The sequence below is a fragment of the Cryptomeria japonica genome, chromosome 7 (genome assembly GCF_030272615.1).
Source record: "Cryptomeria japonica chromosome 7, Sugi_1.0, whole genome shotgun sequence".
NCBI classification, from domain to species: Eukaryota; Viridiplantae; Streptophyta; class Pinopsida; order Cupressales; family Cupressaceae; genus Cryptomeria; species Cryptomeria japonica.
Window position 1 is genome coordinate 531,148,429 of NC_081411.1, and position 17,080 is coordinate 531,165,508.

General features: G+C 34.9%; 1 protein-coding gene across 1 annotated transcript in view; it reads left to right on the forward strand.

Annotated features, from left to right (window-relative positions):
- Nucleotides 1-614: 614 nt before the first annotated feature.
- LOC131031111 (uncharacterized) overlaps nucleotides 615-17,080 on the forward strand; it is a 125,450-nt gene continuing 108,984 nt past the window's right edge. The window contains exons 1-4 of the mRNA XM_057962144.2: nucleotides 615-1,062; nucleotides 1,140-1,252; nucleotides 1,835-1,864; nucleotides 2,060-2,196. Coding sequence (XP_057818127.1) covers nucleotides 981-1,062; nucleotides 1,140-1,252; nucleotides 1,835-1,864; nucleotides 2,060-2,196 — 362 coding nt within the window. The 5' untranslated portion in view covers nucleotides 615-980. The remainder of the gene's footprint in view (nucleotides 1,063-1,139; nucleotides 1,253-1,834; nucleotides 1,865-2,059; nucleotides 2,197-17,080) is intronic.

Here is a 17,080-nt window from a genome sequence, read left to right on the forward strand (position 1 = left end):
TTAAATTAAGGTTAAGGTTCAATCAAGATTTTAGTTAAGATTAGTTTTAGGATTAAATATTTTAATCAAAGATATCTCTACATACTTTACACATATTTCTCCAGATATCTCTCTACATACTTTACACATATTTCTCCAAAGATATGTATGCTAGTTAATTTATCTATTATATAATAAACATTTTATGAATTTTATAGATTAAAATTTAGTTTCATTATGTAATGAAACTTAAGTTTTGAAAATGTTGTGGCCATTTGATTATTTATTTATTATATATTTAATTATTTAAATTTGGAGAATAATAAAATCTAGTTAAAGCCAAAAGTGCAAAAATAGATACATTTCTCATATAAATAAAAAAAAATCATATCAAAAATTTGTTTGATGTTAGAATTTATTATAATTCTTCAAAATGAAAGAAATAATTTTCATGTGATAATTATTTTCAAATAAATATTAATTTTATCTAAATTACTATATGGAGATATGCCCCTGTATTGTACTGAATTCTGATTCAACTTTATTTTTGTGATATTTTGATGCTGTTTATATTTAACCTAAAAATATACCATTTCAACACTAACTCCTTACATTAAAAAGAAATGACTCGAAATAAATCTAAAACTGCGCGAGTAGCACTAGGGATACACTTTTACCCTATACAAATTAGAAAGGCGTAATATTTGCCCATTTCCACTTAGATTTTAGACCTAATGAAGTTTCGTTTTTTCATTCCTTCAAAACGGTAGATTCTAAAATTGCAGTCGTCCAGTTAAAAACACTGGGAATTTTCGGTGCTTAAAGCGGTTGCCAGAGATCTTAAGTTCCATATACGCTGCGGAAAGGCCGAGGACATTAGTTTAATTTAATTAGGAGTTTATTTCCAACAATAAATTTAATGAGTTAAAGAGGGAATTAGTTGAAGTCTATGTTGGAGAGGGGAAGTGTAAATTGTTACTGGTTTGTATTGAGTTGAGGCAATGCCTCGTATAAGTGCAGTGGACTGCACAGGCTGCCCTCCACTCAGAGTACTCTCATTTGATGTTTTGGGCCTCGTCAAAGGTGACAAGAACACCATTACGTTTTTAAGAATGTATTTCTGTGCTTCTATGCCGACACTATTATTAATGTTAATGCAGTAATCGAGGTGCGTGGAGAAAAGGGAACGCCCGAGGTTGTTGAAAAATGGGGGCAGCCGGATTCTGAGCGTTCTATTTTAGCCACTTCTCTCTCTGCTCATACCCAAAATCCTGTAAGATGTTTAGTGTTCTCCAATACTTCTTCTTATTCTTCTTATTAATATTATAAATGTAGTTTTGTCATCATCATTGCTTGGCTTGGATGCGATGTCTCAGGGGTATGTCTTCTGTCAAATTTGAACTTAATCTCATTTACTGGTGTACACCACACCTTTGAGTATTTACCCAATTCAACACTTTGTCATGTTTTCTGAGATATAAACATAGGGATTTACTGTGAAAATGCACATGCTTTTTGACATTCAATTTATTATTATTTAAATTACATTCAAGAACTATATAAGAAGTTTGTTTTTAAGAATAACATACTCTCCTCCTTTACGAATTTATAAGCTCGTTTACATGTTCTTCACATTTTTCTATATACTTTTGGACTCAAGTTTTCTGTAAGCAATTGTATACTCTCTTTGAGAATTATAGCTATTTATTGTTTACTTTCTAGGGAGTATTCACGATCCTTACCAGGGCAACTTGTGTCAGTCATTTACCTTAGTGTATCTTTCCTTATTAGATAAGAACGATGGGATTTTCTTATTACTTTTAGTTCTCATTGGACACCGTAAACTATTGTGCAGAGGCTTGGGATTGGAAGAAAACATGGAGTGGTAATTTCTATAGCCTTGCTAATGAAATCTTCAACTATGTTTTGCCATTCTGCTCTGATTGTTAAATTGTACCTTTTTGAGATGAAGACAGAGCATGGCTTCACTCTGAACTATCCACGTTTAATTTTTATAGATGCAGTGAAGAAGTTATGCTCCCTAGAAAGCTTAAGTACTAAGTGTGGCCATTATATGCAGGTAGAAATACTTGATCCAACAAATGGAACTGTTTACAGTTCATGTGAGATTGGTTCTACTGAGCCCTCCAAATCAGCTGATGGCCGCAGGCTGGATAATGATCACATCGTTGGCTTGCACGTGTTTGGGAGAAACAGGTTTTACTTTCTTTTTCTGTCTTCTATACTAGTTTGAAAGAGGACATAAAGAAGAAGATTTTTTTAGTTTCCAAACAGCTAAAACTAACTTGCATCGTTTGCAGTATGCTTGTAACAGTTCCAACATTTCAACTCTTATCCAGACTCAGGAATATTGTTCTTCGCTTCTAACATCTGAGTAATTACCATCTTTAGGCTTTAACCCGCTGAAACTTACTATTAACCAACATACATACGTAAACACTAGATAAACTATATACACACATATCTACTTAAGACTGAAAACCAAATATTTATTAACTTTACTTTTAATAGTGGGAGTACAGATGACTGAGTGGCAGATTATGCTTTATCTTCTTAAGGTAAGCGTGCAAATCATCAATAATAGGGATTATAACCCTAAGCTAGGTCATTCATGGAGGTTCATCATCCATAAACCTAGAGTTAGGTGGGCTCTTTGTTGTTCTATTTCTTTTGGTTAATCATATCCTCTTTTGTGTATTAAAAAAAATTAAACCCCAAATTGAATACATTTTGAAATAACTTATGTACTTTAACGTTCACATTATACCTTGTTTGGCCCCTTGGTTTGATTGTGAACTGATTTGACTGATTATCTAAATTTAATTAGGTAGGTATTCCCATTATGTATTTTTATTGTATGTGGTCATCTATGTTTTTATTAATTTCTCTCACATTTTAATAGATGATGATGTCTGGGTTAGGAGAATTTCACTCAATTTAGTTATTTCTTACCTTGGGTGGCATACTTGGTATGTGATGTATTTGGAAGAAAGAGCTCCATGCATGCAATCTTTCATCATTTCATCATGTTGGTAGGTCTCAAAGGATACTCAAAACATCCGTCCATTAAAAAATTCTCCTTTCTAAACAATATGAACTGTGTAAACATTAAATTGTTAATCTTTAAAATGTCTTGCACTGATTTCATGTTTTGGATTCTTAGCATAGCAAAAGCAAACCAAGACAACAGTTTTTTCAGCTTCTACCTCCTACTTCCTCTGCAATATGAAGCTTGTTATGGCTAAATATGCCATGTTAATTTCAATCTTCTTGATGAAAGCAGTGTTGTTGGTATCCTTGTCATTCAACTCTGACATGTTCCTATTTATCAGTTGTCAAGCATGCTAAATTTCATGAAACTGACTGGTCCCGAAATCCTGGTTATACAAGCTGTATTCCAATGATTTGCTAACAGTAAAAACTGATACTGACTGGCATGAAAAGCAACAAATTGTGGTAGAAGTATTTTAAGATACCTGAAGATGAAACGTGCAGGAGTATCTTGTGGTGGATACTTGCATACAATTGGAAGCATCCCAATATTGGCTGGAAAAGCAGTCTTTATCTGAGAATTTGTGCTCTGGGAGGTAGAAATGTAATGTCCCCTATTTATAGGCTGTCAATTCCCAAAGGGAAACATACATTACTACCTATAGTTACAGTAATTACGAATTAATGACTAAGGTTGCTCATAGTACAGTTAGGCATTGTCCTTATTCAGGCCTAATCTTAATCCCCTTCTAATTTTTAATCTTGGATGGGAGACTTGTTTGTCTAGGGTTCGATGATACCATCCCCCTAATGCAGCCCAGATTACTGGATCATGAGTTCTTTCACCCTTGGGGCTCATCTATCATGAGATGGTTTTACTCTGCCTCTCCCTAACAGCATCACACCACTCCTCAGGAAAAAGGAATTAAAATTGGTTAAGAGCTTGGGACTGTAATTATGTCAATATCTTGTTGTAGTATGAATGTATATGAAATTAAGTATGACTGTCATACATATTGGAGTCCATATTAATATTACTATTAAATTCTGCATAAGAACATTATTAGGCTTCATATATTAAGCATACATATTAAGCACATCCCCATGCATACCACCAAGAACAAGGATGTTACTGCCTGTAACTTAATAACAGTTCTGTTCTGATCTGATCTGATCCATGGTGATGTCACTGGATATATTTCTCAATGTGAGGGAGAGGTCACACCTTTTTATCATGTATGCTCTTTGGCAAGAGACACACCCTTTCACCATTAGCACCATTTGAAAGAGTGCAACTCTTCATTATTTCTGCCCTTTGAAAGGGACACAACCTTTCACAATCAGATCTGCACTTCTGATTCCCAAATTATCCCCCCTCAAATGAAGTTCTCTTCTTCCTTTTATATCTCATGTTTGAGGTAGTCACAACTTTTCATTCCATGTCTTTTGACCATTCATTTAACTTATTTAAATCTTAATTATATTTAATTATATTCTTTTATATTTTGATTTTATTATTATTATTATTTATTATTAAATTCTATTTCAAAGTGGGGACATTACAATAAATGCCAGATACCAAAATCTCAGCTAGACGATCAAGTGTGAGGTCAAATTTGGCTATAATACTAGCTGATATAACCCTTAAGGAGCATACAGCCAAGAAAACTGCAGGGTGTATGAAAAGAAATGCAGAACAACAAAGGAAACAAGGGAAAAACTGATTATGTATACTCTTTCATTAGTATAGTTTGAGTTGCATTATAAGGATGACAACGAATGCTGGCTGGATAAGGTGAGTCACTTGCAAACTCTCTGTAATGTTCCCTACTATGTTTTAACCATAATTAATCCATTTCAATATACTTATGACTCCCACTAAATATATTAGGAGACATTTCCATCTTAACATGAATCCAATCAGTGTTATTCCACTGCTCACTCGATTAACTATAAATAAATCATTCATCTATCATACACCCATAATTTCTTAATGCAAGTGTCACACCAACTGTAATGTCCCCAACACGAAAACACCTCCTTTCCCAAGTTCTTAAACACTGACAGTAGTAACATACTAACAAGGATTATGCATATAAACATATTCTGCTTACCATGTATTATCTTCTGAGCTCTTTCTGATTTACAATCTAATAATGTTATTTGTCTGATTAAAACATTATGTGTGTATATATCATTATTGATATTACTACATTACTATATATATACTTATCCTTATTCTGGTTTGAATATATACACAAATAAATATATTAATTAAATAATATAACCAATTATTGAAGTATTTGCTAAATACCTATTATATACTGTATTGAAACTATCACTACTTAAAACATTAGTTATGAATATTTTTAATGGCTGGTAACAGGGCAGACAGATCTGACGCATGACAGATCTGGTCTGCCACTGTTATGAGTTAAATATTACTATTGTACATGTTGCAGTCTATGTAATATTATTATTAAATTCTGCATACAAACATACTCGGGCTACATATATTAAGCATACTAACTAATCACATCCCCTATACATACCACCCAGAACAGGGATGTTACTGTCTGTAATTGAATAACAGTTCTAATCTGATCTGATCATTTCCAATCCATTCGATGGTTGCAGATAATATATCTTTCCTCTCCCTTTCCCTCCTCCCCTTGAGATTGAATTCAATTGTCTTCTTAAATGATTAGAGGGATGTGATTAAAGAGACACGTCCTTTCCTAACCATTTCCTTTCTTATCTTTAATCGCTGTCATTATCCTCTGAATCGTATCTCTTCTCACTTAAATCGTTTGAATAAATCCTTTATTAATGTGCCTCTTCATAACTATTATCGATTGATACTCTTCCCTTGACCGACATTGTAATTAGCATTGGTTTGAATGATGGCTGCCATCTCAAATTATTAATCGGTACATTTATAACCATAAACAAATCACATCTTTCATAATTAATGGTTATTTGACTAATCGAAGTCATAAATCTCTTTTTTGTTACTTACTCTTTAAATCGATAATCTTAGTCATCAATTAAGTTGCTATCTTCTTCCTTAGGATGATCGATCCCCATTAGTCTCTTTATTTCTGTAATCGATATCCTTATGATTACGGCATTATGATGTGGTTGGTTTACTAACAGTTCATTGTTTGATCTTCATTCAAGTCGCTAACCTTTTAATAACCGATGCCTTGTTTAGCCTTTCATATTTTAATTTTATTATTATTTATTATCCAATCTTGGTTCGGGAATGAGAAATTACAATGTAATATAATATTAATTTAAATATTTCAAGAATATTAATATTGATATATAAATATTAATTAAAAAATAAATATTTAATAATTTCAAATAATCATTTGTTGGTAAATATTATATTAATTAATAATAATAATTGCTTCGTTTAGATTATATATATAACAATCAAGGAGGGGACATGACACTCTCCGAGAGATTGGCATGTGAAGGTCCTTAGTCAATCTAGCTATAGATGCAGTTAATGATGCTCCAGTGAGCAGAAGTAGCCTTACTTTACATGCAATCCATGAGACTGCTGTGAATTGAGCCAATTGTATGTACAGGAATGATTACAAGAATGATTCTCATAAAAAATGTCAATGGTGCAAGCTCAGCAATTCCACATATAAATGATTAATTTGCCTTTAATAACATCAAGATTCCTAGCAGCGTGGACGTATACCTTTGTAGATGTCAAAGCAATGGCTTAAGGAGTTGCAGCTGGTTTTTGAAATTATCTTGTATATATTCTGTTGGCTCTCCATTTTTTTCCTTAATATTCCCTACATTTTTTTTGTAGATATAATTTTGGGAATCTATAATGGACCTCAACCCTTAGGCAAACAACAGCAAGAGAACTATAAAGCAAATAAAAAAGCCTATGTGAACCACTCGAGGAGGAGTGGAGCACGCCATAAAACAAACACAACTAGATGACATATGAAAACAGCTAAATTATCCAAAACCATACAAAGGGCCATAAGCCAATACAAACCAGATAACCAGCAAGCAGCTCCATGATGAACACCCAGGCAGAGAAGCCCAAGGTAGTGGTAGGTCTTGCCAAGCTCAAATAATCATAAGCTTTATTGAACACTATCGAGCTATAGACTGCCACCATTTTAGCCTTCACAAACCTTTTAGCCTTAACAAACTCCAAGTCAGCCAAGGTGTCCAAGCCTTCAAATTGGATTTGTTTAATAATTTCAGCTTTCTTTGTTGAGTGAACCAGATTACCCTCCTCAAGAGACAACAGGGTATATTCACTAAACACCTCTAATAGGCCATGGTGCTGGCAAACCGGCATATGCTTTATAACCAATCTCACAGTCAGCCAAAATGCAAGCCCAATTTTGAAGAGTGCCATTGTTTGCAAGCCCCTCTGGACCAAAATTGCTCATTCAGTTATACAGGGTTGGCATGGTTGAAAGTTCTCGAGCCTGTGATCCGAAACATTCCCATGATGCAGGGAATCCCTAAGAGAGCTAACCCATTTGCTAGCCATGGCGGCAAACCCAAAACCAATTGAACAACCCTAAATAAACTTGGAGGAGAAACAGCCAGACCAGAGGAGACTAAACCTAGAAGCAATTAGAAACACAACATGAGCATCTTTACTCATTCTTATGGTCAACATGTAAGGAGACTCACATGAGCAAGACATTAATGCAGGGATGGAAACTTGTCTATGTTATCACCTCCCACCTGTGAAGCTGTCTCATTTCAAAGCAAGCATCAACTGAGATCTTGTTATAACCAAAAAAATAATGAACTGCCATCAAGTACTATCTAGTGAGGACCCAAAGCATGACTGTCAGTGTAGCCAACAGAGGAGGAACCTAAGGATTAATAGCCAGCCTACAGATGGTGGTGCCATCAAGCAGTATTTTGTAATGTTCCCTTTTTTGAAATAGGATTTAATAATAAATAATAATAATAAAATTAAAATATAAAAATGAAAAATAAAATATAATATAATTAAAATTTAATTAAGTTTAATGAATGGTCAAAAAACTTGAAATGAAGAGTTGTGACTCCCTCAAACATGAGATATAAAAGGGAGAAGAGTTCAGGGATATGGATGAGGGAAGAAAGAATGGAGCATATAAATCAAGGAAGAATTAATAGAAAGAAATGGTAAGAAAATAAGGAAGTGACTATTTCAAAGGGCAGAAATTATGAAAGGTTGTACTCTTTCAAAGGGAGGTAATTGTGAAAGGTTGTGACTCTTGCAAAGGGTATGATGAAGAAGTGTGACTTTTCCCTCACATTGGAAGATATAAAGGGAAGAAGGTTTCATTTTGTCATGTCCCTGTCAATTAGGAAAATCGCAGCCATTTAAATATGGCTGCAGCCATAAACTTGGGAGAGCAGGGCCGACCAAGAAAGAGATAATAAAATAAAAAGATAAAATAATCAATAAAGGAGGTCGACTGGAATTGATTCCCTTAAGGAGCCGACCCAGGTTAGACATAAAACATTGTGGATGCCGACTCAAAATAAGAAATAATAAATAAAATTGTGTGTGGCTGTTAAAGGTCGAACTAGGGCAATGTGTCTTTTCAAAATTAAAGGACATGGCCTTTCCCACCATGGAAGATATAAAAAGGGAAAGAATACAAAGTAAAGGGCAGATTACAGCAGACCAAGAAATATATTACAGCAGACCAAGAAATATTATTACAGCAAACTAAAATATATTTAGAGCAGACATAGACATATCATTACAGCAGACCAAGAAATATTATTACAGCAGACCAAGAAATATTATTACAGCAGACTAAAATATATTTAGAGCAGACATAGACATATCATTACAGCAGATATCAATATAGCACTACAGAAGACAAACATTTTATTACCACAGACATGAATATATATTTTTTGAGCAGATTTGATAGGTAGAATCGGCAGATTTGAAGGAGACCTGAATTGATTCCAGGAAGGATCAATGAAATGGAAATAGAATAGCATCTGATCTGAAATAAGGAATAGAAAGATAAAGGAAAGAAGTTCTGATCTGTAATATAAGAAAGTCCTGATGGAATGGAAGAAGCATTAATCTGAAATCGAATCAGACAGAGAAGTCAATCGATCCTAACTGGATATCTGGTTTCAGAATTGATCAAGGATAGTCTGCAAACTTTGATATGTGCTTGGGTCTAAATCAAGATTTAAAGTGGGCAATTTGCATTTCCTATATATACTTAATACCTTATTTGGGAATTCTAGGGCAAAATGTAGAAAATCCCAATCGGGGACATTACACATTTGAGGAAATGCAAAATTTATTATTGTCAAAATGTAGCAATGGAGGGTGGCAACTCAGGTCTTATGAAAGGTGGTGACTCTTTCACCAATGAAGTATAAAGGAAAAATCATTTGAAGCATTCAATGATCACTTATCAATGATCACTCATCAATACTTCAAATCAGCACTCAAATCATCACTCAATCACTCTATGAATTCAACATTCATTCGATCATCATTTACCAATATATCAAATCATCAAATCAAAGGAAATCATTCAATCATCCATTGATCATCCTTTGGGAATAAAGGAATCAAGCAAACAAAACAACAATCAACTCTTCCATCAATTCAATCAGTCTAATAACAATCATTAAAACATCACTAAAGCATTGACTATTCAAGTATTAACCATTCTATCATTAAATCATTCGAATATCAATCATTAAAGCATCAAGTCATTTAAGTATCATTTAAGCATCCACTCATCCACTCATCAATTCTTCTAGAAATGATGATAAAGAGAAATCAAGCGATCAGCGATAGTCTAGAAAACTCCTTGAGGAATCAGTATTGAATTTAAGGAAGTGTATTGTAAATAGGAAGGATGGCGCCCCCCCCTTCTCATGTTCTTTTTAAGTCTGCCACCTTGAGATGGAATGAATGGCCAGCCTTCCATGCTTGTGGGCCAGGAGGTGGAATGGATGGCCCACCTTCTGTGCTCTTGGGCTTGATGATCATGGAGGATGGCCCCCCTCCAAGGTGGAGTGGGAGTTGTAAGGATGGCCCTCCTTACATACGCTTGGCAATATTGAGGATGACCCACCTTAGCATTGCTATTTGCAAGTATTTCTAAGAAATTCACAATATGATTTGCTATAAGGAATATGCTATGATGTACTGAACCTAACATTAATGATGCTATGATTTATTGATCTTCGACAAGACAGTCTGAAGGAGAGTTATTGCAGAAAATCAAGATAAGTTCTATTGTCTGAATTATTATTACAATTTTTTTCTGTTAGAATTATTCTGAATTATAAGTTGAATATTATAATGAAATGTCTTCAGTTTTGATAAATTAATATTTATAAATACATTGCAATTCTCATAGTTGGAATTGTTGTTTTAGGGCAAAAATCAGAATATCCCAAGAAGGGAATTACATATTTAATGAGAACCCAAAGCATGACTGTCACTTGTGGCCAACAGGGGAGGAACCTATGGAATAATAGCCAGCCTACAGATGGTGACATCAACATATATGATGATAGTCTATCTTCATTGATAAGCCTAGCAAGATCGTTTCAATCAGACATCCTAACTTTCTAAGGAGGGATTATTTTGAAGGTCAACCCCTTTATTAGCAAGAAAACCTATCACTATATTTTGCTCCCTGTAGCAATGTACCTCGTCTACAGAATCATATCTATTTCTCCATAATTATACTTCATTCTAAAATAGCACAAAGCTTCCAATTAGGACAGTGTGCTTTCTTCAAAGCATTGATAACTATTGAAGACACTTCCTCCACAGTGATGTTCCGCAAACCTTCCATATAAGCCAAGGTTATGTGAGCTAAAAGTGCCTCCCATTCAGCTTCATTATTTGTTTTGATTCCTGAATTCTAAAGACTAAAGTCCTCCAATGTAAAAGCACCCAAGGTGATCTATAACACATATCCAGCACATACTATACTAGAATTACCATGAGAATCTTCATCAAAGTTAAGCTTCCCAGCCTGCAAAGGTGCTTTCTATTTTCTTCTTTTCAATTATTCTTAGGCTCTATTAACCCATTAATGGGGGATGTTGATGTATAGCTAGGTCGGATCCCTTGGGTGTGCCGACCTAGTCAACCGAATTGCTAATGGGCCTTCGGCCTTAGCAATTTGCCTTTGTATTGGGCCCTATTTGAGCGGGTTATAGGTCAGCCCTATAACTGTAACATGTAAAGGAATTCATGTAGCGTGTAAACATTATGTAAAATATAGCTTGGTCAGGACCTATTAATATGTAACTTGTAAAGTGTTATTGGTCAGGTCCTAACCGATGTAACTTGTGATATTGGTCTGACCCTATAATGGCTAATTTAACTTGTGGTTATAAATGGGTCTGACCCTATAATGTAACTTGTGAATTTGTAATTTGGTGCCAAAGCCGACCTAGGCATAAGGGTTAAGGGCATGTATATAAAGGAAGTGACTTGAGGTCACAAGTGATATAACTCAAGCGAATATCATCTGCCTTAATGTGATCTGTTTTGCTCCAAAGGTCAGCAAACATACCTTGAAGGTCTTCGATCTCAGTCTGAGCCCTAGCGAATCTCTTCTTAGCTGGGCGAACTTCATTACCAGCTGAGCGAACATCACCCTAGGCTGTTCTGAGACTGCTGAACCTGCTACAGGCAGTAATACCTGCATTTTGGAGACTTCTTCAAGTCCGATCTCAGGTCCCAGGATCAGATAAGTTGTGTCTTGTCACTTGTGTTTGTGCCCTAGCTGGGCAAAGTTGTAAGTTGTAACCTATTTCTGTGATTAATCTAAGGCAGATCTGAGACATTAGTTGATGGGTTTTTCCTCCAAGAGGCAGGTTTTCCTAGGCTATATTTGTGTTGTGTGTCCTTCTTACTGTGCATTTTGTTTTCTGCTCATTAATTGTTAATCTGATCACTAAAAACTAACATGGTATCAGAGCCAATTTCGTACTAACTGTGATCAGATTATCGGGAAGTCTTCATTCTTAGTCTATCATTCCATTCTTCAGTCAGCATGGCATCATACATTAGAGCTGAAGATAGATTGGATGGTGCATCCAATTTCATTGCATGGAAATTAAGAATCATGATGACATTGAATGATCTCTCCGAGTTCATCAGCAAAGAGTCTTCCGAGCCCTCAATTGAAGGAGAAAAGGAAGCTTGGAGAAAGAAAGACTTTCAAGCTCAAAGGATAATAGTGGATTTCGTCAAGGATCATATCGTGCCTCTCATCGCCAAGCTTAAGACAACAAAAGAAATGTTCAGCACCTTAGAAAAGATGTATGAGATCAACAACACCAGTCACATCCTATCATTGAAGCAGCAACTTCACCACATCAAGATGGCAAAAGGAGAATGTTTAGCTGCATACTTCAAGAGGATTTCTGATCTGAAGGATCAGCTCTCTTCTGTTGGGAAAGTTGTTGAAGATAGCGACCTATCCATGATGGTTCTCAATGGTCTTCCATCATCTTGGGAAGCATTCATTCAAGGAATCAACGCAAGGATTGAACTTCCATAGTTTGATTGCCTAAGGACAAATTTTTTACAAGAAGAGTCACGGCTAATTGCTAGAGGACTTGAGTGTGATCATTACGATTTGGAAAATCAAGTTCTATCTTCGCATATGGAGAAAGGTAAAGGAAGAAAGTGGGATAGAGATAGAGGATCTGATTCTCCTCCTAAAGCAAAAAGGAAGAAGGACTTATCTCACATCCAGTGCTTTAAGTGGCTCGGGATTGCAAAATCAGGACTTCTCTTGCTTCCTTTGCAGAAGTTGTTATAGGAACTCCTCAGAAGGAACAAAAGTCAAATGAAGACTTCCTTTTCTAAAAGGAAGTAAATGTCAGAAAGAGCTACAGAGGAAGCTCATCAGCTTCAGAGGGAGCTTCTCTGTTGTTTCAGCTTTCAGAGGAAGCCACATCCTTGGTTAAGGCAATCTTCCGGGAGAAGATTGAGGTGAAAGCCCTTGGTTAAGGCAATCTTTCGGGAGAAGATTGAGGTGAAAGCCCTCGGTTAAGGCAATCTTTCGGGAGAAGGTTGAGGTGAAAGCCCTCGACCCACCCTCTGCGAGTAGGCATGGTGGATCCACCCTTTGCGAGTAGGTATGGTGGGTGTCATGGAAGAAATTCCATGATGAGTTCATTCATCCTTTGGGAGTAGCTATGGTGAACGTATCATCCATGGGAGTAGCCATGGTGGTAGTCACTATGTGACTTGGTCACTCAGAAGGAATCCTCCCTAGATAAGAGGGAGTGTTGATGTATAGCTAGGTCGGATCCCTTGGGTGAGCCGACCTAGTCAACCAAATTTCTAATGGGCCTTCAGCCTTAGCAATTTGCCTTTGTATTGGGCCCTATTTGAGCGGGTTATAGGTTAGCCCTATAACTGTAACATGTAAAGGAATTCATGTAGGGTGTAAACACAATGTAAAATATAGCTTGGTCAGGACCTATTAATATGTAACTTGTAAAGTGTTATTGGTCAGGTCCTAACCGATGTAACTTGTGATATTGGTCTGACCCTATAATGGCGTACGTAACTTATGGTTATAAATGGGTCTGACCCTATAATGTAACTTGTGAATTTGTAATTTGGCGCCAAAGCCGACCTAGGCATAAGGGTTAAGGGCATGTATATAAAGGAAGTGACTTGAGGTCACAAGTGATATAACTTAAGCCAATATCATCTGCCTTAATGTGATCTGTTCTGCTCCAAAGGTCAGCAAACATACCTTGAAGGTCTGCGATCTCAGTCCACGCCCTAGCGAATCTCGTCTTAGCTGGGCGAACTTCATTATCAGCTGGGCGAACTTCATTACCAGCTGAGCGAACATCACCCTAGGCTGTTCTGAGACTGCCGAACCTGCTACAGGCAGTAGCACCTACATTTTGGAGACTTCTTCATGTCCGATCTCAGGTCCCAGGATCAGATAAGTTGTGTCTTGTCACTTGTGTTTGTGCCCTAGCTGGGCAAAGTTGTAAGTTGTAACCTATTTCTGTGATTAATCTAAGGCAGATCTGAGACATTAGTTGCTGGGTTTTTCCTCCAAGAGGGAGGTTTTCCCAGGGTATATTTGTGTTGTGTGTCCTTCTTAGTGTGCATTTTGTTTTCTGCTCATTAATTGTTAATCCGATCACTAAAAACTAACAGGGGATTCTCTAGGATTTGTTAATTCTGATATTTATTTGATGTTTCATGGTATTATAAGAAGAATCATGCAGCATTAACCATTTGCTTTCTATTTCTGCAATTTAGAGTATCATTGAAATATAATGTAAATGTTTGTATATCTCTCTGTTGAGCTGCCTCGTATTGTTGTCATAAATTGTTAGAACATAATGTTATTAGGGATCACATCCTTATAACATTTATATATAATGTTCTAATATAAGGTTATAAAACCTTATATATTATATGCTTTATAAGCATATCCCATTTAAAATAATTATAATCTAATAACTATTAGATTATTAATTATTTATGAGTGGGGGTTATTGAAAAGGTGTGACTAGTTAAGTCACCCTTCCTCCTATATTTAAGGAGGTTCTCTCTCATTTGAGAGGTGTGAGAATTTGGAGCTTTATGGTGAGTTGTATCACTATGCATATGAGGTATTATTGGCCATGTGGAAGTATTGGAGGAGTGTCCCCAGGTTCATGTCTATTTTATGATAGACTATATTTGTAAGTGCTTTAATTAAATGATGCTTTATGGGGTTTTTTACCCGAAAGGGTTTTCCCCATGTATATCTTGTGTAATGTGTACATTTATGCATGTATGATTCTCATTTCATTTATTTTATATCTTGTTTATAATGATTAGTATCCTAAGATCCTAATTTCTAACATGGTATCAGAGCAGGTTAGGCTATACTAATCGTTTGTACAGGTTATACTAGAAGATAGTGCTATTCTCTATTATTTTTGAAATTAATTTATCAAGGCCAAGTAAGGAAATTCTAACTATTCCTTTTCATAGGTGATATTTTCAACAATATTTCATATTTAAAAAAAAAATATTTATAATGCATACAATTATGATTGGCAACTATTTGATTATTAGATGATTATGATATTTAAGTTTTACATTTCATAATTTGTTTAACTCAAAAATTATTCTATTGTGAAAGAACTATATATTATCAAAACCTTTTAGTGCCTACTCTATAGAAAATTCTTCTTCTTTTAGTAGACTATTATCCTTTATTAATGTCAAAAGAATGACTTTTTAAAAAAAGTAAATAAGTCTTAGAATGACATTCATGATCCTTGGTTATTAGTTACAAAGTATTTATCTTCCTTCTCTAAGAAAAGAAAAACATTTTTCCTCTAAAAATACTTTTATCAATTCTACTATATATTTTAAAAATAAAAACTAGAATAAGATTTTATAAAAAAAAAAATTATTGATCAAAAAGAAGGATGTCAACAACTAATTTTTTTTACATTTTCATTGTAAATTATAACTAGTAGTCCTTGTGAACTATAAAAAATAAAAACCTTAATTATGATTAGCACCATTTATTACATTTCCTTTACACATATTTATATATCTTTAAGATCCATAGTATATAACCAAATGATTTTATACTTTTCTACATTAAAAAATGTGCTCCTTTTAACAGACCAAATTTCATTGGTAAGACGAGGATGCAAATTTGCCTCATAAAATAAAAGTAGTCTTCCTCAATAAGTCATATGATTTGGAGTAGTTGTACCCTTTCATAATAAGTCGCATCTCTTAACATTTTTTCCTCTTCATGATGATAAAAGCATAAAAAAATTACCACTAAGTTGACCGGTCCTTTACTCCTTGGTTTTTTTTGCAATGGTGTAGTGACTTTGACATTTTGCATTTGGAATCTCATATATTTCACACACAGTCTGATACATTTTCTTTCATTCCTTACTCCTCTCAAATTTTCATTTCATAATTTACTTGGGTCTATGTGGTAATGGATAACTCATAGTTTGTTCATGTATATACATGAGGAGTCAGGAGAAGTAGGTAACAATATCTATTTGCTTCTTGTGTGATGAAGTGCGTCCTTTGATGCTTGCACACATCTGCATAAAAGACTCTAAAACTCATTGCATATTAGCTTTGTGAGTAGAAGAAACTATTGTTCGCATCGAGAATAATGAGCAGGTTTCTGAGTAATTGGACTTCAATCCTAACAGCTTTATTTTCAATTTCATCTCAAAGACAACTAAGAGTACCAAGAGTAAAATATTTGGAGCTTAACAGTTTAACTGAACTAAAATATCTTCCTGCAGATACTAATTTAGGCATAGATAGGTGGCGTAGTTAGCAGAAATGGAGGATCAAATAAGTGAGCCATCTTTATCAGCTATTGGAGTTTTTTTTTTCTTTTTTTGCAGTGACATCGGTACCCTCTCCAACGCTACATACTACATCCAGTTTTGGGTGTCTGACTTTATATTGTACAACGATATTGTCTAAGCGCTTATAGCACCATTTTATTGGCACTCACTATTTATTTTGTAGTCAATATCCCTTGCTATTGGTGGTTGATATTGGAAGTTTGTATTGATTCTTGGCTTGAATATCGTGTCTGCGTGGTTAGATTGTGTGTGGCTAAGTGTTTGATCAAGAGGCTAGGATTTTAACTTTTTTTCCTTGCCTTGTCATTGAGTTCGCACATCATCAACATTCGATGGAGGCTCCTATCTATCATTTAGCAACAATATACATATTGCATTTTTGTGGTTGTGTTACCATTAAGATTGGAGCGATATTTCACCTTCCTTCATCGATTCTATTACAAGCAACAATATATATTTTCCCACCACGCTTCTACAAACAAGCCCTATACTTGAGGTCTCTTTGTCATTTTAATTGGCATCTTATTATTATTATGGGAATATCTCAAACTACATTTTGATAGGGTAATTTTTGGTATCCATTGTCATTATCGTATAATTTGTCTACATATGACATTTCCCATCTACTTTCAATATTTAAAAAAAATACAATAAATAAAAGGAAGTCTTCATATATATTTAAGACCCATGGAATGAATTT